Raw genomic sequence first — 24309 nt, forward strand, 5'->3', positions numbered from 1 at the left:
GAACTATAAAACAACCCAGTGAACTTATATGACATGTGTCGAGGAATTACGGAACCCAAATGTGACTGCAAAAGATCGAAAAAATGTGACGGAAAAAATAAAATCCTACTACTTAAACAATGTGTATTCCCACCACTTACCAACAACGTCATGGGCGTCTTTCCACACCACATTCCTAACAGCAACATCCGCATGTGAAATCAATAAAAGGGAAAAAGCAAAGAAAATCCAAACCTTTTAATGAAAAATAATGTAAAAAGAGTTGGTACTGGGTTTCTGGCCGGAGAGGGAATTGCCGATACCGGGTGATCCAGCCGAGGCCGACACGCCGGCCCCGGCGAATAAAACCAGTTTCATTGTTTTTAAGCAATTTAAGCGGCTTTTGTAATTTTAAAGCATTCTATCATATTCAATCAAGCTCACGGGTTTATTTTCCTCTAATGCCGCCTCTTCTTCACTTTATTAGCTTTTCATCTGGAGTTCTATTTTAAGATTGTTTTTTCATTAGACTGTCAATTTGATATCACCAGTAGTAAAATGTGCTTGAATGTTGCTCTCCTTGCTTTGCTTGGCCAGGACAAGAGCAAGGGGGGCCTCACGCCCACCTCATTTTGAATACTGTGTTCCTTTTCTAATCAGATCTACTGATTTTTTTTTTTTTTTTAACATGTTTTCCCTCTTTGGCTCTCAATTTCATCTTAAATAGTTAACAAAAAAGACTGGAAAATTCCCGGCTTCAATTCTAACCTCCCTTTATAATTAATTTTGGCAAAAACCCAGCAGATGCCGTCGAGGACCCCATGTTGCAAATAGGGGCCATCGCCGGCCCGCACTCCTTATTTTGAACCATCCATCCCGGGTCCCTAACCTATATTTCCGCTGGGCGGATCCACTCATGGCCATGTTTTTGCTACCACAGCAAAATCGTTTTCCTGCTTACCGCAAGCAGCGAGGCCTACTTTGCTGTTGGGCGTCACTCCAACAGCGGCCTTAACTTATACATTTTTCTATCGTTTTTTTGAGGAGGGACCACTTTCTAGGGCTTCCACTACCCCGTTTCGGGGGAGCCCAGCTCACAACCTCCGCCTCGTCAGACGTGAGGTGGGGAACCGCCACGTTCCAGTCCCGGTGAATTTGACCCAGCCTGACGCTGCCTGCCAATCAAACCACTTCCTTTTGGACAAGTATATATGCCTATCCATATATATGTATCTTCTATGTATACATATAAATGCATCCACATATTGCGTGTAACATCCCCCTCATCAGATCGGAAACCAACAATCAGAACGAGCTTGCAATTGTCAATTCCTCGCAATCTGACTACAACTCGGGGGTACCCGCCAGCTAATCTAACTTACATATACATACCCATTCATATCCCATACATATATATTTTAGGGCTGTCAAACAATTAAAAATTTTAATTGAGTTAATTACAGCTTACAATTATTCATTCATTCATTCATTTTCCATGCCGCTTTTCCTCACGAGGGTCGCGGAGGTGCTGGACCCTATCCCAGCTCACTACGGGTAGTAGGCAGGGGACACCCTGAACTGGTTGCCAGCCAATTGCAGGGCACAGCTTACAATTAATTATTCGTAATTAATCGCACTATAAACCATCTATAAAATATGCCAGATTTTTCTGTAAATTATTTTGGAATGGGAAGATAAGACTAGATGGATATATACATTCACCAGACGGTACATAAGTACTGTATTTGTTTATTATACCAATAAATCAACAAGATAGCATTATTATTAACATTCTGTTAAAGCGATCCATGGCTAGAAAGACTTGCAGTTCTTAAAAGATAATGTTAGTACAAATTATAGAACTTTTATATTAAAACCCCTCTTAATGCTTTCGTTTTAATAAAATGTGTAAAATTTTCAATCGAAAGATAAACTAGTAGCCCGCCATTGTTGTCAATAATTACACAATGCTCATGGGTGCTGAAGCCCGTTAAATCAGTCGCACCCAAGCGCCAGCAGAGGGCGACAAAACTCCAAAAAACACAAGTAACAAGGCAACATTGCACTGTGCTGTCATTTTAATCTGTTTGAGCGGAGCACGTGCGTTAATTGCGTCAAATATTTTCACGTGATTAATTAAAAACTAATTACCGCCCGTTAACGCGATAATTTTGACAGCCCAAATATATTTATGTATGTATGCATATATGCGCATGTATATATTACGTGTGTCCCACCAAATCAAATCGGGAAACAACAATCTGGTGATTGTGTCGCCCAGACACCAACCCGCATGTATGGGAGGGAAGGGAAGTGCTGTTTCACAACCTGCAGTTGAGAAGCGCGGGGGGTGGGAGGGGAGGGGGCGACTCACAACCTCTTCTCAATTATTGTCTCTCGCAATTTAATTGGTTTCCGGGGACACCCGCTTTCTAATCTAAACTTGTCCTTTTCTTTTTTTTTCTTTCGCCCAGCCTAAACTACAAAACGGATGGCGTACTTCATGCACTCTCTATGAAGCTACCCCTCTAGTGTTAAGACTACTGTAACGCAACTAATTCCCCGTGTGCCTTCAATCGAATGCAACAATCACCGTTAGACAAAACACAAAATGGTCGAAGGCCGCTACAAGTCAACTTTCACCCGCCTCGACCAAACGTCTTTTTACCTTTAGAAAGGGCTTCAGTTGACTCTTCCACAGCCGCTCGTCCATCCCCTCCGTCGTCTGGGCCTATCACGTCAGGTCGCCAACTGTTTGAAGTTCGCCTCCCCAGACAAGCCGCACGGAAACAGCGACAGCTGAACAAAGTGCCGCTCTGCCGATGCTGCCTCCGCGCGCGCCAACCAGAAAGGCAGAACTTCGCGCGTTCACCTCTGATATAAACCGTTTGTACTGACTCCATGTTCCAAAAGTTTGAAAAAGACTCGCCGAAAGCAGGATGACAATTTATTTGTCGACAATGGTCAAAAACAAGGCAAAAACAGACGATGGAGGGACAATTCTGGATCAAAACAAGGTTACGTTTCCGAGCAGCAAATCTGTCTCATCTCAGTGTCCAATGTTTTTTAAGTCCGTGGGCCGGCCGAAGGTGTGTCCAGGCGTTGCTTTGGGATCATCCCTCTTCTGGTTTCGGGCTGTTTAGGTTCGTGCGTGGACGGGATGTGGTTGCCACAGCGACCGACGCTAGTCTTGACGTCACAAGCGCCTGCTATCAACTTTGTCATCTGGGCAGGCACCACTTGTTTTAGGACAAAGCGCGCTGGTCTTTGTCCTTTTTCGTTTGTCGGTAGGACTGATTGCCAGAGTTTGGTGCGTCAATCTTGCTCGTGGCGCACACGTTTTGGGCTTCTGTGATAAGATGGCGTTGTGTATCTATTCTGTTTCTTTAAACGATGGTGTGCTATTTATTTTACATTAGGTGTGTTAGAGTAGTGCAGTCCTACAGTGAAAATGAGAAATGATACTATTCCCTGATTGATTATGCATGAATTGTGATTCCCTCCCTAAATTTAACTCATTGGCTGCCAGTGATGGCACTGGAAGTCCAATCCATATTGACTGGGAGACACTGGAGAAAAACTCCTACTCAGTTTGTGGTCAAAAAATTCACTCCAATCCATTTTTCAGAAGCCATTGCCTTTTGTTCATTTACATTGATTTTAGCTAATCTGTCAAGCGCCACAGAATATTGTGTTTGATGGCTACACAAACCCAAAAAACAGAACAACTGGATTCCCATCTTGAATCATGAAAATCATTTTTTTCCTACACTTTTCCGTTCTTTAGGTATGAGCAGTTGAAAATCAGCAAGTATTTTTTCTATACAGTTTTGAACGCTAACCTAAGTGTTCTATATAACACATCTTTGGGAGTGAATGAGTTTATTAATTTGGTTTGAGATTTGTTGTTGGGTTTTCTTATATGCAATTATTTTTGGATTAGCTTTTTTTGTTGTTATTTGCATATATTTTTTAAATTAGCAATAAAAAAGAAACCAACAAGTTGCTACCATTTTTTTCCACTCCAATAATGTCTCTGTGAACGCATTTGCTGCCATTGACGAACAAATATTTTGAAAAATTATGTTTTCTTTTCCTATCCATCCTGTTGGGACATTAGAGGAGACCCAACCCTTTGCACTGAAAGGGCTCATCCGGCAGCGTCAATGAGGCCGGTAGTGATGCATATATTTTTTTCCCGGGACATTGACTTTTGGAGAGAAAAAAAAGTACTTTTAACAGTAGTTTCACCAAACATTTCACTTGAATAGATGTGTGAAGAAAATATGCTACTCTTGCTACTTTGGCATACACCAGTCGTTTGTTGCTTTTCCAAAGTTGGGTAGAGAAGCCGAAAATTGTACCCAAGAATGAGCATTACTTCCAAATAATATGACTCAAGTTAAAGAAAAAGGGGTCATCCATTAAATGCACTCAAGTAAAACATATTTGGTTAAAAGAACTCATATACTGCTTATCATTTCTTTTTAAAAAACATATAATCAGAGTCGTGTTACTTGTCATTGTAATTCTTCTCATTGTATTGGAGACTCGACCTCCTGACCTTCCTGCATTTCAATCAAGTCAACAAAATGAAACGTTTCCAGTGTATTGATTCAAGTTCTTTTTGAATTTTTTAGATGATTTTAAAAAACGTTTATTTCAAGTTAGGGTTTTCATGTTCTCATCAGAGGCTGCGCTAGACATTTTCGTTGTCTGTCATTTTGACTGACAGGGTCATAAAAATCCGGTCATAGTCTATTTTTACCGGTCACTTAAATTTTTAAAATGATAATGATGACATATTCAATAGTATTTAGTTTTCATTCATTTTATAATTAATATTGTAACGCTTGCTCGGCGGCGAAAAATTAGACACGGGAGTCGTGGTATTTTTCTCCCTTTTTACTCTGCTTACCGCCAACTCCGCTCCCAAAGAAAAAGAGGCAACGATATAGACCCCAATCACCAACGTCACACAATGATCTTAATTGTGGTTGTCAGCTCAAAATCTTCTAAATATATATTATATGCATCTTACCAGATATAAAATGACTACTACATAGTCTGTGGTGATCGTTTGGTGCCCAGATTTCTTGTCGAATTACAGCAGTCCATCTCGCTCTCAACCTCCCGGGGCTCTCAGAATACGGTAGAACTTCAAGTCTCTCCGTCTATCTTTTCTGTTACAGCAACCAACCGCCACACACGCCTTCACCATTTTGATTATTAATATTAACGAGCAGAAAAACACGCCGTAATAGGAGGCATGTACATAGCGGTAATGTGTAAACATGAACAGCTGACACACAATATGGCGGCTCCAGTCAGGGGGGCGGAGTTGTGGCGTCATGTGATTGGGCGGCAATCTTGTCCATCAATTGGATGACGCGCTGGCACACCGGATGCACCAATAAGAACCTCGCGTTGATGTGTCAATCACGGTGCCGCCGCCAGACCCCGGTGACGCTACAATATTCTGACAGAAGAGCCAACGACGTCATGCATTAAGAGAGACAATAGCTAATTAATATGCTAACTCGCCACCCTGTGGTCTGGGGTGTGAATTGCAACCTGTCAAAATGACGGACGGACGTCAGTTTTTTCCGTCACCGGTTTAAAAAACCGGTCAACGACGGAAAATATCCGGTTAACGCGACCCTTGGTTCTCATACACAACAACATATTGCACAAAAAAGTGAAAATGATCAAATTTAAAACAACTATGTCAAAATGAGCAAAACTATTTTAGGTGTACGTATCACATTTTCTTTTAAATTTGTGAAAAACATAAGTTAACCCTTTAAAGGGTACTTATTGAACTGACTGGCTGCCATTGATGATGCTCTAGAGTCCAATCCATTTGGACAGCCCCTTCCAGTACAAATGGATGAATACAACTGCCAGCAGTTTGGTGGGAACATCGTAGACCTTCCCATTGAACTCCACCTCCACGTGGCTGCAAAGAACCCGACGACGACCTCCCCGAATTCTGTGAGCGAGGCCGCTTTGCCCGTAGCGCCAACACCTGGTCTAAATCTGAAGGAGACCAAATGGACTCGACGTCTTCTAATAATGAACATTTGGAATGACTCGCCCTTCTTGACGCCAAGGACCAAACGTTTTTCTTAGATAAACCTGAAGAAAGACACAAACAATAGGTATTGAACATGAATTTACACTCTGATAAGCAACATTGTTTAGATCTTACCTGACAGTCTTCAGGCTATAGCTGGGATCCTCCTCGATGTCCAATAAGACCCTCTTTCCTTTTTCCTCTATTCGATTGGCCCTGAGATTCAACTCTTGAAGATGGGAGGGGTTTAACTTGAGAGCCTTGGCCAATGAAATGCATCCTTTATCTGCGATCCCGCACTCTGACAGCCTGCAACAAATGAGATGATTCCCTTTAGTCAAGAAGGGAACCTGCTTAAAGTGATGAAGGTTCTGCTGAAAGTAGGGGTGCACGATATCCATTTTTTGAAACCGATAACTTCCTGCTCCTCAAGGCCGATACTGATACAATATCCGACAATATATATACATTTTTTCAATGTATATTCACCTGAGTTGTTGAACAAATGTAGGTCAAAAATACTAGTGGTTGATTCAATATAGATTTGCCCTTACCGAACCAGAATTTTCATGATGACATGAACATTATTATAATGAACAAAACAAACACAAGAACAGTTTTGACTCCAAATAAACTGTCCATATTCATTTTTCAAAAAATTATTTAAAAAATATATATTTATAAATATAATTTGAGTCAATCACAATCAGTCAATATCATTGACGATGTGTTCCCCTGAACAATGAACACCGATGCTTAACAAACATAAACCCAACAGGTATTCTGCTTTGTCAGCAGATAAAACATTTGGTGCAACAGGAGAGGAGACTTCTGTCGTCTTGGTCCATGGAACAACTTTCTTAACCTGGCAATTACATATCAATAACCATACTGCATACTGGCAAAACAGGAGTGGAAACCAACGCACACATCCCAATCCGACAATGTGCCAAAAATATTATGAAATGGCCCGATAACATATATTGTTATTGGATTTATTGGGATGACGTCATAATTCCTATTATCGGACCGATAATTATCGTGCGCCTCTAGCTGAAAGTAACATTGTGTCTGCCTTTTCCTTGACTGATACAGGGTTGATGCGGGTCATTCAAAAGCATGAAGTCATTAAATGGATTTTGTGAAAATTAAAAAGGATTATACTAAATGTTTCAAAGCATTTCAAATTATGTAAACTTGGCAGGATTTTTATTTTTTAACATAATTGATTCTAGTTATGCTAACAGCAGCAGTGATTCTTTTGATTAGTTGACCAGATTCATGGAAGATTACGAATTGAAGGACCTCCTTACTTGAGGACTTTTAAGATGCAGTTTGGGCTGGCCAGTCCTTTTGCGAGGATCTCGACCCCCTCGTCCAATAATCTGTTGAAGCTCAGGTCCAGCTCTTGAAGATGGGAGGGGGTTATCTTCAGTGCCTCAGCCAATGAAACACATCCTTCACTGGTGATCTTGCACTTTCCCAGCCTGCAACAAATGAGATAATTGCCTGAAGTCAAAAAGGGAACCTGCTTAAAGTGATGACGGTTCTGCTGAAAGTAACATTGTGTCTTCCTTTTCCTTGACTAATACAGGTTTGATGAAGGGCATTAAAAGCATTAAAACCGTTTTTTGGGGGTGAAAATTCAGGCCTTAAAAAGCATTACAAATGGTGTGAAACTTGTATAGCGCTTTTCCACCTTTCAAGGCTCTCAAAGCCATCCACCTACTGGTGACGCAGCACCAGGAGCAATGTGGGGTTCAATATCTTGCTCAAGGATACTTAGGTGAGTTCATCAGGGGACAGAACTGAACCCACATCCTCTGGGTTGGGGGACAGCTACTGAGCCATGCCACCCCCTAAAAGAATCAAATTTAGGGAAACTTTTTTTTATTTATTTTTTTACATAATTTATGAGAGTTGCTGCTAATAGCAGCAGTGATTCCTTTGAATAGTCAACGGGACCAATGGAAGATTATGAACTGTTAGAGCTCCTTACTTGAGGACTTTTAAGATGCAGTTTGGGCTGGCCAGTCCTTTCGAAAGGATCTCGACCCCCTTGTCCAACAGATCGTTGTAGCTCAGGTCCAGCTCTTGAAGATGGGAGGGGGTTACCTTCAGTGCCTCAGCCAATGAAACACATCCTTTCTTCGTGATGCTGCACCATGACAGCCTGCAACAAATGAGATAATTGCCAGAAGTCAAGAAGGGAACCTGCTTAAAGTGATGAAGGTTCTGCTGAAAGTAACATTGTGTCTTCCTTTTCCTTGACTAATACAGGGTTGATGCAGGTCATTAAAAAGGATCTAAACTCATTAACTGTTTCTTTGTGAAAATCCATTAAACTCCATGGTTGAGGCATTAAAAATTATGTAAACTTGACGGGATTTTTTTTTTTTAAATTACATAATTTATTAGAGTTGCTGCTAACAACAGCAGTGATTCTTTTGATTATTTGACCGGATTCATGGAAGATTACGAACTGAAGGACCTCCTTACTTGAGGATTTTTAAGATGCAGTGTGGGCTGGCCAGTCCTTTTGAGAGAATCTCGACCCCCTTGTCCGATAGGCTGTTTAACCTCAGGTCCAGCTCTTGAAGATGGGAGGGGCTTACCTTGAGAGCCTCAGCCAATGAAACACATCCTTTACTGGTGATCCCGCACTGTGACAGCCTGCAACACATGAGATAATTGCCGGAAGTCAAGAAGGGAACCTGCTTAAGGGGATGACGGTTCTGCTGGAAGTAACATCGTTGTGCTGTCCTCACAATACGTGACATGTGTTGCTCTACAGCCAGCGAACCAAAAAATGAAACTCTCCAGAGACAAGGCATACTTTTCTTGGGTTTATGGAGGTCTCAAATAGTTTGTTGGTAACTAAGATATAAATGAATACATTCAAAATGTAATACAATAATATCTTCCTATGTGTGAGTAGCTTAGCACAAACACAACAGAATGTCTCAGTGAAATCAATGGATAGAGAAAAAGTTCGCCTGAAACAAAAAATATATTTTTCAAACTCAATATACAAGCTAAGTAAAAACTTACAAAGATGAAGGTTAGCCTAGGCTTAGCTGGCAGAGCAAGTTCGTCGATGTTACTTTTAAGCCTCACAGGCGCTTGAAAAGAGGAAAAAAGGTTGGCGTCAAAGATTGTTCAATGCAACAGATGCTCTGGCCCTCAGCATAAATGCACTTTTGCTAGAAAAGGATAGGTCTCACTCCCAACGCTTTTCAGATGAAACCTTTGGACAACAATATTTATTTTTTAATTAACTTTTACAATTTTAACCAACTTATTAATTCTTTATCATTTTAACAAAAAGGCATGACAATCGTGTCTGCCTTTCCCTTTACTAATACACGGTTTATTTGGGTGATTAAAAAGCATTAAAAGTCATGAAATGGATTTTGTGAAAAATCAGGCCTTCAAAAGCATTCAACTAAATTTTCGAGAATGAAAAATTATGTTAACTTGGCAGGGAAAACATTTTTTTTTTTTTTTTTTTTTTTTTTTTATGAAAATGAGATAATTGCCTGAAGTTGGGAAAGGAACCTGGTTAAATTGATGGAGGTTCTAATCAAAGTAAAATTATGACTGCCTTCGGGCCAAAATATACTGGCCGCGTTGACTGCGCACTACGCAGTATTTCAAAAGTTGGCAAAAAAAAAAAGAGTGGCTGCGCACAGCTGCGGTCCGGCGGTTCCATCCCGTCAAGAGCTCTCGGGTAATCGGGCACGAAAATATGGCATTATAAACAACGACAAACACACAGAGTCTGTACTCATCAGAGAAGCAGAGAGAGAGGTGGACTTGATTTGACTGAACATTTTTTCCCGAATTTATTTGCTTTTACTATGAGTTTGTGGCACTATTTCTGTTTTAAATTACACACCTTGCATAATAACTCACAGTCAATCCTCATAGCTTTTGCTGCAGCTTCCTTTTTAATGATCTGCTGCATCATAAATCACATTGTGACTTTCCACCTCCACGATAAAGCTTTTGTCCATGTTTGCAGGTGTTTTTACCGTGAATAAGCAACTGGGCTTTTGATTCCAGGCCTTGCTCGCCCATTTTGACGGATGCGTGTCCGGCAAAAATAGAAAATAGTCTAAACCATCCGGCAGGCTCTGGCACGCCGGAGATGGTCCGCAGTCAGTCCGGAGCACTGACGCGGTCACTATACTTTGAACGATAGGATAGAATGGAAACGCATTGGCTCCAATGCTCTATCTCGCTATACCCGGACCAAAGACGTGTCCGGTATATTTTGGCCCTTATCCGTGGCTAGTAGCAACGGTGATTCATTCAATAAGTCAACCGTATCCGCGGAAGATTACGAACTGGAGGTAGATTTCTAAGTGGAAGAGCTCCTTACGTGAGGACTTCTAAGTTGCAGTGTGGGCTAGCCAGTCCTTTTGAGAGGATCTCGACTTCCTCGTCCGACACGTCGTAGTTGGAGCTCAGGTCCAGATGCCTCAGATTGGATGGAGAACTGAGAACGGAAGCCAGCAGGTGACAGCTGCCTTTGTCAAGCCAACATTTACTTAGACTGGAGAACACAGGAAGGAGGAAGTCGTGAGAGTGAGCCAAACCTAACTTCTGCTGACTATGGTATGGTGCTTTGAAAAAATATAATAGATTATATTTCAAGATACAAAACAAGACAACAAAAAATAAAGAGCAAATGACAAAATCCAAAGACATTATGCATTTTATTTTCCCGTGATAATATCACCAACATTACTTGTGCTGGATGGACGCAGTGTTTGTTTTGGATGTCGTCAAGAAGGATGTTTATCTCGTACAACCACGATGTGTGAATCGTAGTCTTTTTCTTTTTTTCAAGATTATAGATTGGATTGAACCCAAATTTTGACCCATTTGAGATTTTTCAAGATTTTGGATTTCCTACTGTTTCAGGATGAACTTTAGGTAAACCTGTTACACTGACCCAGCTTTTTGTTTGCAATTTCTTACCGTCTTTGCTGATGTCACTGACTTAGTTGGAGCATTACACACATTGAAATTAGGGTTAGCCAACAATTAAATGTGTTCATCTCGAGTAATAACATGAAGTCTTTGCAATGAATCACACTGTCATCATCACTTCAAAAGTAGCAATAGACGTGGTTATATAGTTATCTTTCCACTCGTCCAAACAGCCACGAGTCAACTTCGCCATCAGTGCCAACCATTTCTGGTTCTCAGACATTTTTCAGAAACCATAGCTTTTTGTTCATTTACAATGATTTTGGCTGATCTGTCAAGCACTACAGAATATTGGGTTTCATGGCTACACATAAAAGAACAAGTCGATTCCAATCTTTCATCAGTAAAAGAAGTTTTTCTACACTTTTCCGTTCTTCAGTTATGATCAGTTAAGAATCCTCAATTCTTGTTTTTATACGTTTTGGTAGTAAACTTAAGTGAGCCAAAAATTTATGAACACATTTTTGGGAGTGAATGAGGTGATTTTGTTTTGTTTTCCGATTTGTTGTCGCGTCTTCTGACAAGCAATTGTGTTTTAATTTGTTTTTGTGTGTGTGGGTGTGAGATTTGTATTATTTTTTTTTTATCCATCTGTTTTGTGATTTTAGATTGTTTCATAATTTTTTGTTGTTTCGTGTTTTGTGCACTTCTTCTTGGATTTGCCATTGTGCTTTTGGACTCCACTTCATTTCACTTTAGAGAACTTACTCTGATTTTTGAGAAGCCTTGACCACCAACAGAAGCTTCTTGAGTCCCAAAGGCGATGGGGAGTAGCGGCGAAGATCAAAGGACTTCAGGGTTTCTGTGTCTGTCAGTAAGAAGAAGGCCAGAGCCGACCACATGTCATTTGACATTTGATGCCAGGACAGACGACTTGAAGCTAATTCCTGCTGGATCTGCTTCAGCAAGGAGTCGTCCTTCAGCTCGTTTAGGCAGTAGAACAAGTTGACATTCTTTTCTGGAGTGTTTCGTTTGATCCTTTTCTGTATCAACTTGACTGTCTTTGACTTGCTTTGCTCCCAGTCATGAGGAACCTTCAGCAGTGCCCCCACTATTTCCTGGTTGCACTGCAATGAAAGACCAACGAGGAAGCGGAGGAACATATCCAGGTTTCCTTCACTTTCCGAGGCTCTCTGGAGAGCTGACTTGTGGACCTCAGTGATTGTCTTCCGCTTAACAGGCATGAACAATTTTTTCCATCTTGTTGTATCCAGTACGTTCTTGTTGTCGTGGAAGAAACACATCTTTACGTACAGTGCAGCCAGATACTCCTGGATGGTCAGGTGGATAAACTGAAACATCTTTTGTTTCTTGCTTTTGAGCGGATGGACCTCCTTAAAGACCTCAGTGAATATTCCGGAGTTTTTTGCAGCTTGGCTGTAATCAAAACCACTGTCCGCCAGGTCTTTCTCGTAAAAGATCTGACACTTATTCATGGTGTGGTCAAAAGCCAGCTTGGCCAGCACTTTCACGTCAAGGATGTACTTCGTTGTATTTCTCTCCTTGGAGTTTTCCAGTAGGTGACCTAAAAATGCTGAGTACATGTCAGTCAGCGTTGTGGGAAGCTCTCCCTTCTTCCCTTTGTTCAAATGATGCTGAAGAACTGTTGCGGTGAGCCAGCAGAAGATGGGAATGTGGCACATGATGAAGATGGTGCGAGATTTCCGAATGTGCTCAATGACGCGCTCCTCATTTGGGAACCTTTTCCTGAAGTACTCCAACCTCTGAGAATCGGTGAATCCTCTCACCTCTGTTCGGCTGTCGATGAAGTCGGAGTGGATATCGCGGGCCGATGCGGGCCGCGTGGTAATCCAAACCCGGGCGCAAGGAAGCAGGTTCCCTTTGATGAGGTGGGCCAGGAGCTCCTCCAGCGGGTAAGCCTTCTTCAAATCCATGTCCACTTTGGTGTGGTTCTTTAAGTCCATTTTGAAGCAGCACTCATCCAGTCCGTCCAGGACAAACAAGATCTTAATCCTGCTGCTTTCGTAGTCCCGCCTCCCGGACATCTGCAGGTCGGCAAATATTTTGTTCAGCGTCCCCTCGCTCATGTGCCACACGTAGAGTCGGATAAGCTCGGCCAACGTGAAGCTTTTTCCTTTGTCCATGTTCAACTCGCGGAAGGTGAAGGGAAATATGAAGCGCACGTCCTGATTGCTTTTCCTATTGGCCCAGTCCAACACAAACTTTCGAACCAAGAAGGTTTTTCCGATTCCCGCAAAGCCGACAGTAAGAAGTGTGCGTATCAGTCGCTGCGTCCCGTCAGGGCTTTTAAAAATGTCGCGTGGCAGGATAGACTCCTTGGCCGCAGTGCACGTCTCCATCTGAAGGACCTCGTGCCGCTCGTCGGGGCTGACGTCTGCTCCGTAGGTGACGTCCAGCTCCGTGTAGACATCCGTCAGAGGCTGCTGCTGCCAGCGCTCGGTGGTGCCCTCGGAAGCCAGGCTGTATAAATGCCGCAGGTTGTCTTGCAGCTCCCCCTTCAATCGGTTAACCTGATTATCATCATGAACGGAGAAGACTGCACCTGCACAAAAGCAACAGTAACCCATTATGGACAAAACACAATCACTTTGTGAGCAAACCCAGGGCACACAGCCACCAGAGACATGAATACGTAAAAGTCCCACCCTCACATCACAGACAATGTGGCAGTTTCTGTGGTTGTGTGACCCAAGGCACTGGCTCTTCATAGATACCTCCATGGTTGAGTTGTTCAGCGATGTCTTTGTTTTATTAGTCTTTCACTTTCCACTCCCCACTGTACAATCGCATTCCCTTGATTTCTGTGGGCCGTAACGCCTGTTGTACTCGTCATTAAGACGTCATTTTTGGCCAGTATATAGTACAGGAATAGTCGCTCTTTCATTCAACACCAGATGGCAGCACTGTGGCATGGTAACTAAATGAGTTTCCTGCGGTGACTTGATGTTTGTGAGTTGAAGTTTTATATCACGGCTCTGCAAGAATAACCAATTTTTCCTCACAATTACATCGACAAAATGAAATCACAACGACAAAGCAGGGGTAGAATAAAGTGTAGAACACCAGTATAAGTCCTTATGAGGCGAGTAGAAGCACCGAATTAGGCCGCGTCTGAAGATGAGTCCATAGAAACAGAGGGAATGAATTCAGAGGAAGAGGATTTGATCAAAGTTGGCATTGATCTCCTCAAAGAAGGTAATAAAATGAAAATATATAGCCATTTATCATAAACATATTGAAGAGCAGATCAAATTAGATAAGATTTAAGCTCTCCAGACCTACAGTACCTTGAACAGAGTTACCCTCACTGCTGAATCAATTGATTTGTTTCGCTAGCTTAGATATATAGGTTTTGAATTAGAAATAAACAGCTTTATTATCTAATTCCAAAGGTATCGGTAAATCCACATGTGAAACTTGTGGGGTTTGGTACCTTTAATAAGGTTAGGAACCACTGGGCTACATGTAAACAATAGAATACATATGCATTTTTTCACTTGTCAGATCAACCCTCTGCCAGAGCTCCGAGGGCTCAGAGGTAGAACAGACCCGTCCCAGATGTAAAAGATGATGTTTCATTTCAATGAAATGAAACTTTCTTCCGGATAGGGTTTTGCTGTTTAAGAAAATATTTTTTTTTCAAAAATGCCCTCCTGTTCAAAATTTCTAGCTCCAAGGGCTGAGAGAGCGAGAGGTAGAGCCAGGGGCATGAACAGACCACTCCCAGATGTAAAAGATGACGTTTCATTTCATTAAAATGAATAGAAAGTGTGAGTATTCAAGTTTTGTGAGAATACTGTGGATTGTTTACAAACTATTGTCAAAAAGTGTCGTTTTTGGAATGTAAATGACACCTTGCTCATTTGCTCAACCATGATGTGCAATATGACAAATCAAAGCTAAGATGTTCAATTTATATGATCAAAACTTCACTGAGAGTAATAGTTTCTCAGTCACCAAGCAATGTGTGTGATTTTCCATAGTTGGCATGTGAAATTCTTCGACTTAAGCTGGTGATGACGCTTTCAAAAATGTAAGAAATATGGAAAAAAAAACGTTCATGAAGATTGATGATTTGGGATTAAAAATATGTGCAACAAGGCACCGTTTTTGGGGAGTGGTTTATAGATACTCATAGAAAAATCAAATCCTAATTTCACAAAAATTGCTCGGAATGTAAAGGGTTCAAATGAGAAGAATCGCTCCCGTTCTTTGAGATGAGGAGACTCCTTTCATTGTAGAAACACCACGCCAATGATTAGTTGGAGGAGTGATTCAATTTTATGATGTCCCACATGTAATTTATTTTATTTTAAGTGAACTCTTTTGTATTCATATAAACTGCTGCCGTATGCTGATAAATAAAATGAATGTACTGTTAACACTGATCAATGACTTTTTTTTTAAGAACTAAGGATTTATTTTGAATTCTTAATCATTTCTCATGTTTCTCACGTGTGGCTCAAAATGACCTCATCTATTGCTCCGGTTATGCATTCCAAAGAAATAAATGAGATGAGGAAGAGCGACTGATGAGATTTCGATAAGAGCTCTCCATTCTCAGATATCTCTTGGATGAAATAGAGAAACAGAGTCTATCTATTGTTCCTAAGCGCCTCTTAGGAGCAACAGAGCAGCAACAAATGATCACATAATGAGAAGCAATGGTTATGTCTCAGGAGTTGAGATTGGGGAATAGATGAGCAACAAAAATTTTGCCACGGGTCGTTTCATGGTTAACTTCCAGTTTTCAAGTCACCTGCTTTCCACCACGGGACGCTAACCTTCTATTTTCAGCATGTCGCTCCGCAGCTTCTCGGCCAAATTGATGTTACCGATCTTCTCCAGAAGCATGATGGTCTGGTACAGAGTGTTCTGGGCGTGCCTCTTTATCAGCTCGTCAGCAATGTACGCCTGGCGGGTGTTTTCACGCACACTTTGAGGCAGGTCCGTGTGGAACCTGAAGTGCTCGAAGTCCTTCTCCCCCAGCTCCATCAGCGTGTTCAACAACAGTTCCCTCTGTCTGCTTTCCAGAGCCATCCTTCTGACTTATCTACGGGTGAGGTGACGGTCAAGTGGGTATCTGCAGACAAAAACTTTTATTGTCTTATTGTAACTTGAGCTCATAAACCGTTTGAGTGATATGACGCAAAACACAAATGTCAGGTCAATCTTCTTCATTCCTCTTAGCGAATGTAAGGAGAAAAAATATCTTTCATTACTGTACATAAGTACATTTTTTGTATGTATACTTGAGTACAAATATGAAGTGGTACTTTTTACTTTTACTTCAATCCATTTTACAGCACATATAAATACTTTTTACTCTACTACTTTCCAAATTGTTTCCTGGGCTGCACATTACTTTTGATCGTTTTCTTTTTTTCTCATTATGAATTGATCGCTTTCATGCCTTCGGCTCATTTGATAAGCCCCGTGCAACTATACCTTAACTGAGCACTGGAGGCAGCGACAGTGTTTCCAACAGCAGTTCCATCTTTCCTCCATGTTAACATGTGAGCGATGTGACCGTCGATCAGGTATCTGCGAACGACAACTTTTCATGGCTTATCATAACTTCAGCTTGTAAACCATTTAAGTGACATGACACAAAAGACATTTCTCGGGAAAGCGACACGACATAAGGTTGGAGCTTATTGCTAACTTTTTCTGAGCTACAAAATAAACTGTTTTGACGTTGAAAATATTTGAAATGAATGGAGACAAAATATTCAATCATTCTATATTTTCTATTGCAAAGAGGTCCGATAGCAAAATTTATGAGCAATTGCTGTATATATGACCAGATAAATGGCGAGATATCAGCACAGGCTAAAGTCTATAGTTTTATTATCGCAGTCCAATTCCACTCGTAACAGAACTTACGCGTTTATGTGACTCGATATCTGGTGAGATATCAGCCAAGGCCAAAGTCAGTTTTTTTTTTGTTTTAATCACCCCACCACTTGACACACCCATAGCACTTACGACAAAGATCAGCACAAACTATTTCCTAGGACCTAAAACCGGTTGCTTGCCTAAGCCTTTATTGGGCAAGCTCCTAAGGATTCACCTACTTTTTAAGCCGAAAAACTGAATCATCTTCCTGACCCGACGGTACAATTGATCAACTAGCGAAAAGCTGACAACCATTTGACCAATCAAACTAAAATGAGATCACATGTAATCATCGCTAAACAACCAAACGTAGTAACTGACGAATCTATGAACAAACTTGAGCTAACGATTCACTGACTATCCAACAACTAAAAGTACTTACGCGAGCCTCTCACCTAGTCCTTGTCTTCGTCTCTTCGCCGTGTGAGTGACTTAAATACTTTGCGCTCAGGACCAAAGTCCTCAACGACCGAAGGACACACCCAAACCGCAGGCGTACATTTGTGCAAAAAAAGCTAAGGAAAAGCATCTAGTAAATTTTGATGGTCTACATTTACATTATATTTTAGAGATACTTTTAATGTTGCACGTAAACATTATTAAGTAATTGCTTTTGAAACAATCAGCAAATGCGAGTTAAAAGACCAAGTAGCTCACCAAAATAACTAGAAGCAACATTGAGCAAGATACAGTCAAGTATATATATAGATGTGATACGTAGATGTGCTTCTACTGGGACATTGGAATTGCTGGTCGTCGAGTATGTTCGGAGAGAAGTTGATGAAATAGCTACCTCATTTGAACGTTCAACTGTCTAGATTTGATCAGAGATTCTTTTGTGATAGCTTTACATGGCCTAGTTACTGTTTATTGGAGGGTTGGTCGCTTCCTGTTGATATCGGGTCACCTTCTGTTGATGACAGGTCACTTCCTGTTAATGGAATTGATGTATTTGGCAGTCAATTGCTTTGACATATGTTGCTGTCAATGTGATCATCAATGTAGCATCAATGAGAATTGTTATTTGCTTCACCAAACCCTAAAATATTGACCTCTTGTAACCTTTACCCCAGTCATTACCTAGGTGTTGAAACACATGACAACACAGTGGAGGAAAACCTTTCTCCTGCTCAGTTTGTGGTAAAAAATTTGGTCACAAAAAGGAAGCTTAAAAAGACACACCAGAACGCCCACTGGTGAGAAACCTTTCTATTGCTTAGTTTGCGGTCGAAGATTCTTTCAAAAGAGAACCTTCAAAAGCACACACTGGGGAGAAACCTTTCTCCTGCTCAGTTTGTGGCCAAAGATTCCCTATATGGGGAACCTTGAAAAGGGGAACACACGCGGCTGAGAAACCTTTGTCCTGCTCAGTTTCTGTTTTTCCAGGCTACGCAACACAACAGAAAGCAGTGACGGTAGAAGGCTTTGCCTGTGACCCAAGTTGACGTCGTCGCTTTGTTTACGCGGGACGATTGCATTCTGTGGTCCTTCTTCCAGCCCTCCTCCAGACTAATTTGGAGAATTGTTTCCTGTTCTGCCGATGAACACGACTGATTGAAATAGGAAACTAATGGACATTCCTTTTGCTATCTTGCATATAATAGTCACTTGTATTGGCTTTGTTGTATCCTGTATTGTACCAGATCAGACTATAGAGATGTTAACTGTTTATTCCTCTTTTTTTAATAACTTATATTTTTAAAAAATCATACACGAATCTATTGAAAAATAGACATTTTTTTTTTTCCTTTTCAAAAATTTTCCAAACAAAAACAGGTAGTTCCTGGGTTACGACGTACCCGACATATGTTATTTCGACTTTACGACGCCGATTTCTCGTCTGCCATTTTGTCTCCAGTATCTTTTTTTTTTTTCTCAGAGCACACGCATGGAAACTAGTGGGTTTAGATGACATGATGCTTCGTGAGATGGCAGCAGAGGCTAAAGTCCATTGTTTTATTATCGCAGTCCATTATTACTCATAACGAAACTAGCGCATTTATAGAAGTAGATATCTTTTGATATATCAGCATAGGCTAAAGTCAGTTGTTTTAAAACCTCCCACTTGACACACCCTTTGCACTGACAACAAATGTCAACAGGTTAAAAATTTACTATTTCCTGAGGACCTAGAATAGGAGCATAGGTTTAGGGTCTCACAGCAACTCGGACCACAGTATAACGAATATAGTTTATCTATATAGTCAGTGTTGTTAATCTTACTTTAAAAAAGTAATTAATTACAGTTACAAATTACTTCTCCCAAAAAGTAATTGTGTTAGTAACTCAGTTACCTGAATGTAAAAGTAATTAATTACTTGGCAACAAAGTAACAGGTAATAATTTTCATGTTTTTTTTTTTTTTTTGGGGGGGGGCGGTGTATGTTCTGAATCAACCGTTAATGTTGGTAAAATTGCTCCCGTTATTGCATTAGTTTCTTTCTGTCTACTTTCGACTTGTGGAAGTTTTAAAACTGTTTCATCTTTTAAAGATGGAGTTAAGTCAAGATTTTGCCGATTTCGGAGAATTTTAAATAAAAAGTTACTTAGCTTCGCTAGGAAGGTTCTCTATAACAGAGCCTTCCTGAGAGGTCTGCTGCTTTAAGATGGCGGCTGTTTACTAACGCATCTAGTTCTAAATATATATATGTTGCTTATGCCAACGTGCCTGTCATTTGCATCTCGTTCTATAGTATGTGATATCTAACGTAGCATTATGTGGGCGTAGTTTGTAGGCTATGGGCTACAGTCAGGTATTATTGGAGCCACCTCGCATCGCGTTTGCAACGGCGTCCCCACTCCTGCTCTGCTCTGTCGTCTCCGTGAGTCCGTATCTCTCAGACTTTTCTCGCTTCATTCATCCAACATAGTAACGCACGCCTTTCCCGTCACGGTAACGGCGTTGCCAAGATGAGAAAAGTAATTATATAGATTACTCACTACTGAAAGAAATAACGGCGTTAGTAAAGCTGTTATATTCTAACGCCGTTATTAACAACACTGTATATAGTATAGTGTAGTATAGTATAGTATAATATAGTATAGTATAGTATACTATAACGAATGCATAATGTAGCCCCAGCCTCTACTGTAGTGTCTATTCTATGCACCTTAAAATGTGGTGCAAATATACCGTATAGTGTATCACAAAAGTGAGTACACTCCTCGAATTTCTGCAGATATTTAAGTATATCTTTTCATGGGACAACACTTACAAAATAACTTTGACAATGAAAAGTAGTCTGTGTGCAACTTATATAAGAGAATTAATTTATTTTCCCCTCAAAACAACTCAAAATATAGCCATTACTATCGAAACCCATGGCAACAAAAGTGAGTACACCCCTTAGAAACTACATACATCCCTAAATGTCCAAATTGAGCTTGTCATTTTCCCTCCAAAATGTCATGTGACTCGTTACAGGAGTGCTGTCAGCATTGCTGCAGAGATTGGAAAGGGGGGGGGGGGAGGGGGTCAGCCTGTTATTGCTCAGACCATACGCTACACTCTATATCAAATTGGTGTGCATGGCTGTCACCCCAGGAGGAAGCCTCTTCTGAAGACAGTACACAAGAAAGCCCGCAAACAGTTTGCTGAAGACATGTCAACAAAGCACATGGATTATTGGAACCATTTCCTATGGTCTGATGAGACGGATGAAAATGCAAATGGTGTACTCACTTTTGTGATACAATGTGAACATGAAAAAAAGTTTTAAAAAAGGCCATTCATAGAAAGTGCGTCTTAAGCCTTTGTTTTCAGAAAATGCGGCTACTGAATCATCCTCCTTACCGACGGTACGATTGATGGACTAGCGAAAAGCTGACCAACATCTGACCAATCGAACTAAAACGAGATCACGTGAAATAAACGCTAAAAAAACAACCAACCGAAGGGAACGACCGACTAACCTATGAACAAACCTGGACCGGTAGAGATACTGACAATCCAACAACTGACAGAACAAAGTTGTACTTACGCGAGATTCTCGTCTCGTCCTTGTTGTCGTCTTTTCGCCGTGTGAGTCACTTTAATACTGCGCGCTAAGGTCCAAAGTCCTCGACCGAAAGACACACCCACAATGCGGGCACGTCTTTGTGTATATGTTTGCGCACATCGTGTGCAAATGTTGAAAAAGCTAAGGGGATTCTAGCATATTTTTACTGTGTACATTTGGTATATTTTTAGAGATAATTTAGATGATGAATATATTATTAAATAAGTGTTGTGGAGTTGTTTTTTTTAATCAGCAAAAGTGAGGTCCATAACCTATCTCCAAGTATTTCACCCGAATAGTTAGAAGCAATGTTGAGCAATATAGAGTCAAGATTCATGATAGATGTGAAACGACGCTTCTATTGGGACATTGGAATTGCTGGCAGTCGAGTACGTTTGTACAGAAGTTGATTTACTCTTTTGAACTTTCAACTGTCTAGATTTAATCAGAGGCCGTTTTATGATGAGCTTTAACGTGGCCTCGCAACAATATATAAGATGGGTGGAGTGGTCCATCTCATACTTTAATTTCGGTCGGGTTTCTTGAGGAGCTTGTTTTCGGTACAACACACAAAAAAAGGCAGTACCTGAAATGCTTTTGTTTTGAAAAATCAAACCAATAAAACTTGTGTAAATAAATCAAAGTTACCCATTAAGGTAATATTTCAAATAAATGTCACTTTTTTACATCAAAAATATTGAAAAAAAAAAAAAATACAGTGGTATGAAAAAGCTGAACCCTTTGGAATTTTTCTCACATTTCTGCATAAAATCACCATCAAATGTGATCTGATCTTTGTCAAAATCACACAGATTAAAATGTAGCGTCTGCTTGAACTAAAACCACCCAAACATTTATAGGTTTTCAGATTTTAATGAGGATAGTATGCAAACAATGACAGAAGGCGTAAACCCTGATAGCAAAATATAACTGTAGCGGACATGGGCCAGATGTAGGGCAAATTTTGGCCCAATTTCATAAAACGGTTTGCCCCAGTGTCTTTTTGAAACATGGCCCAAACTCAATAGAGAGTCACTTGCTGGATCAGCAACCATTTTGGGCCAGAACTGGTCCAAAGTAGTGGACATTGCATTACAGTTTTTCTCAATTGCTTTGGTACGTTTTTCAGATCACAACTGAAATTCTCAAAACTACTTGTTCAACCTGCAAAAACATCGTATCACGAGTGCACATCAAACAAGCAATTTCTCATTTCTTTAAGCAAGTTGAGGATGTTTTTAGTGCAGGCATCAAACATTGTTCTTCAGTGTTTAATTAAAAAGCTGAAGAAAAGACACCCCCCCCCCCCCCAAAAAAAAAATCAAAATTCAACGTGAAAATCTCTGAAAAGCAACATTGTTTGAATCCTACATGACAGTCTTCGAGCAATAGCTGGGATCCTTTTGGATGTCTACTAATGCCCTCTTTCCTTCTTTTGTGATACGATTGCTTTCTAGAATCAGCTGTTGAAGATGGGAGGGGTTTAACTTCAGAGCCTTGGCCAACGAAATGCCTCCTCGCTTCGGGATGTTGCACTTTGAAAGCCTTCAATGAAAGAGATAGTTGCCTGAAGTCAGTCAGGGTACCTGTTGAAAGTGATAAAGCTTCTAATGAAAGTAACATTGTGTCTGCTTTATCCTTGGCTAATATAATTAGTGATTCTTTTGATTAGTTGACCAAATCACCAGAACAATACAAGCTGGAGAACTTCCTTACTTGAGGACTTTTAAGATGAAGTGTGGGCTGGCCAGTCCTTTTGAAAGGATCTCAACCTCCTCGTCTGACAGATTGTTGTCGCTCAAGTCAAGCTCTTGAAGATGGGAGGGGTTTAACTTGAGAGCCTAAGCCAATGAAACACATCCTTTACTGGCGATCCTGCAGTGGGACAGACTGCAACAAACGAGATAATTGCCTGAAGTCAGGATGGGAACCTGGTTAATGGGCAGCTAAAGAGCTTTGCGGATTTTGGTGTAACTTTACGAATATAAACTTTGGACGAGTTCGGAAAACAGCAATGTACAATACTACATACAACATACAACAATATTAACGCGTAACTGAACAGAAGACTATCCACAGTGAGCATATCAGCAACGGTATCAGTGATATTTCCACCAAAAGTAACCATTCAGGATCGCTCTTTTGTGACGCTAACGATGGCAACGGCTCACAGGAAAGATGATCTACAATGAATCCCTGCATGTTTGAACCTGAGGCGTCAGATGACCACGACTTTTTTGACACAGCAGACGTTGTGATGACGCCGATTGAAAGCTCAACACTTCACGAACGGGACAGTGGTAAGCCTATGTCCAGCATCGAGATTTTTCTATTAGAGAGAAAGTGATTACATGGTTGTATATTTTTCCATGCTCTCCATACTGCTGAAACTGAATATTAGGTTAAGGGAGAGTTCCTACCCATCTAAATATGATAAAGCTCGCCCAAATGTGGCTAAATAAATTATTTATAGAATTGATTTTATATTTCTGCGTGGGTTTTCTCCGGAAACTCCGGTTTCCTCCCACATCCCAAAAACATGCATGGTAGGCTGATTGAACACTCTAAATTGTCCGTAGGTATGAGTATGTGCGTTAATGGTTGTGTGTCTCTTTGTGCCCTGCAATTGGCTGGCAACTAGTTCAGGGTGTCCCCTGCCTACTGCCCGTAGTTAGGTGGGATAGGCACCAGCACCTCCGCGACCCTTGTGAGAAAAAGCGGCATGGAAAATGAATGAATAAATGAATTTTATATTTCAAAATAAATGACGTTTTTATTTTCCAGGTGTAGCTGTAAACTTTCAAGTAATTATCCTTCCAAGAGATTGCCTGTGTTGTCAGGGGATCCCAGACGTGAGAGCCAAACTTGAGGAGGTTGAAGCACTGACAAGGGCATGAATTACATAAAAACAATAAATAAAACCATAAATTGTAAACAACATTGACATATTTTGATGACTGTTTCATTTATTCTATTGGTATGTAAAATATTGTGATTATATCACATTCTGAAACAATATTCATTAGGCCACAATAATGACGATGCTACTAGATTTATGTTGAATCAGCATCAGCTGTCACTGTCCGATTGTGACACAACATAGAAAGCTAAGCTATACCAAGCAAACAATGGCACACATCAAAGAACGTAAATTTAGTAAGCGGCACAAATTTAGGATAGCAACGTACTAGCGCTACATTGAAAAATGATAATGACAAAGTAGTACTACTCCTCAATGACCCAGTGTTGTAAAGACACACTCACACGGCTGTGCGCATGTTTGCGTACACATACGTACGATATTTTTACCATCTATATTTGGTATATTTTGAGACATAATTGAGCAAAGTCGGTATCACAGCGTCTCCCCAAAGAGGA

At 40.7% G+C, this 24309-nt stretch overlaps 1 protein-coding gene across 1 annotated transcript in view; it reads right to left on the reverse strand.

Annotated features, from left to right (window-relative positions):
- LOC130928229 (uncharacterized) overlaps positions 1-24309 on the reverse strand; it is a 76250-nt gene that overhangs the window by 41236 nt on the left and 10705 nt on the right. The window contains exons 8-17 of the mRNA XM_057854603.1: positions 22648-22772; positions 22303-22476; positions 16484-16579; positions 15820-16058; positions 11762-13577; positions 10440-10613; positions 8555-8728; positions 8055-8228; positions 7369-7542; positions 6191-6364 (exon numbers count right to left, since the gene is read on the reverse strand). Of these exons, the coding sequence (XP_057710586.1) occupies positions 6191-6364; positions 7369-7542; positions 8055-8228; positions 8555-8728; positions 10440-10613; positions 11762-13577; positions 15820-16058; positions 16484-16579; positions 22303-22476; positions 22648-22772 (3320 nt within the window). The remainder of the gene's footprint in view (positions 1-6190; positions 6365-7368; positions 7543-8054; positions 8229-8554; positions 8729-10439; positions 10614-11761; positions 13578-15819; positions 16059-16483; positions 16580-22302; positions 22477-22647; positions 22773-24309) is intronic.

The sequence above is a fragment of the Corythoichthys intestinalis genome, chromosome 1 (assembly GCF_030265065.1).
Source record: "Corythoichthys intestinalis isolate RoL2023-P3 chromosome 1, ASM3026506v1, whole genome shotgun sequence".
Classification (NCBI taxonomy): Eukaryota; Metazoa; Chordata; class Actinopteri; order Syngnathiformes; family Syngnathidae; genus Corythoichthys; species Corythoichthys intestinalis.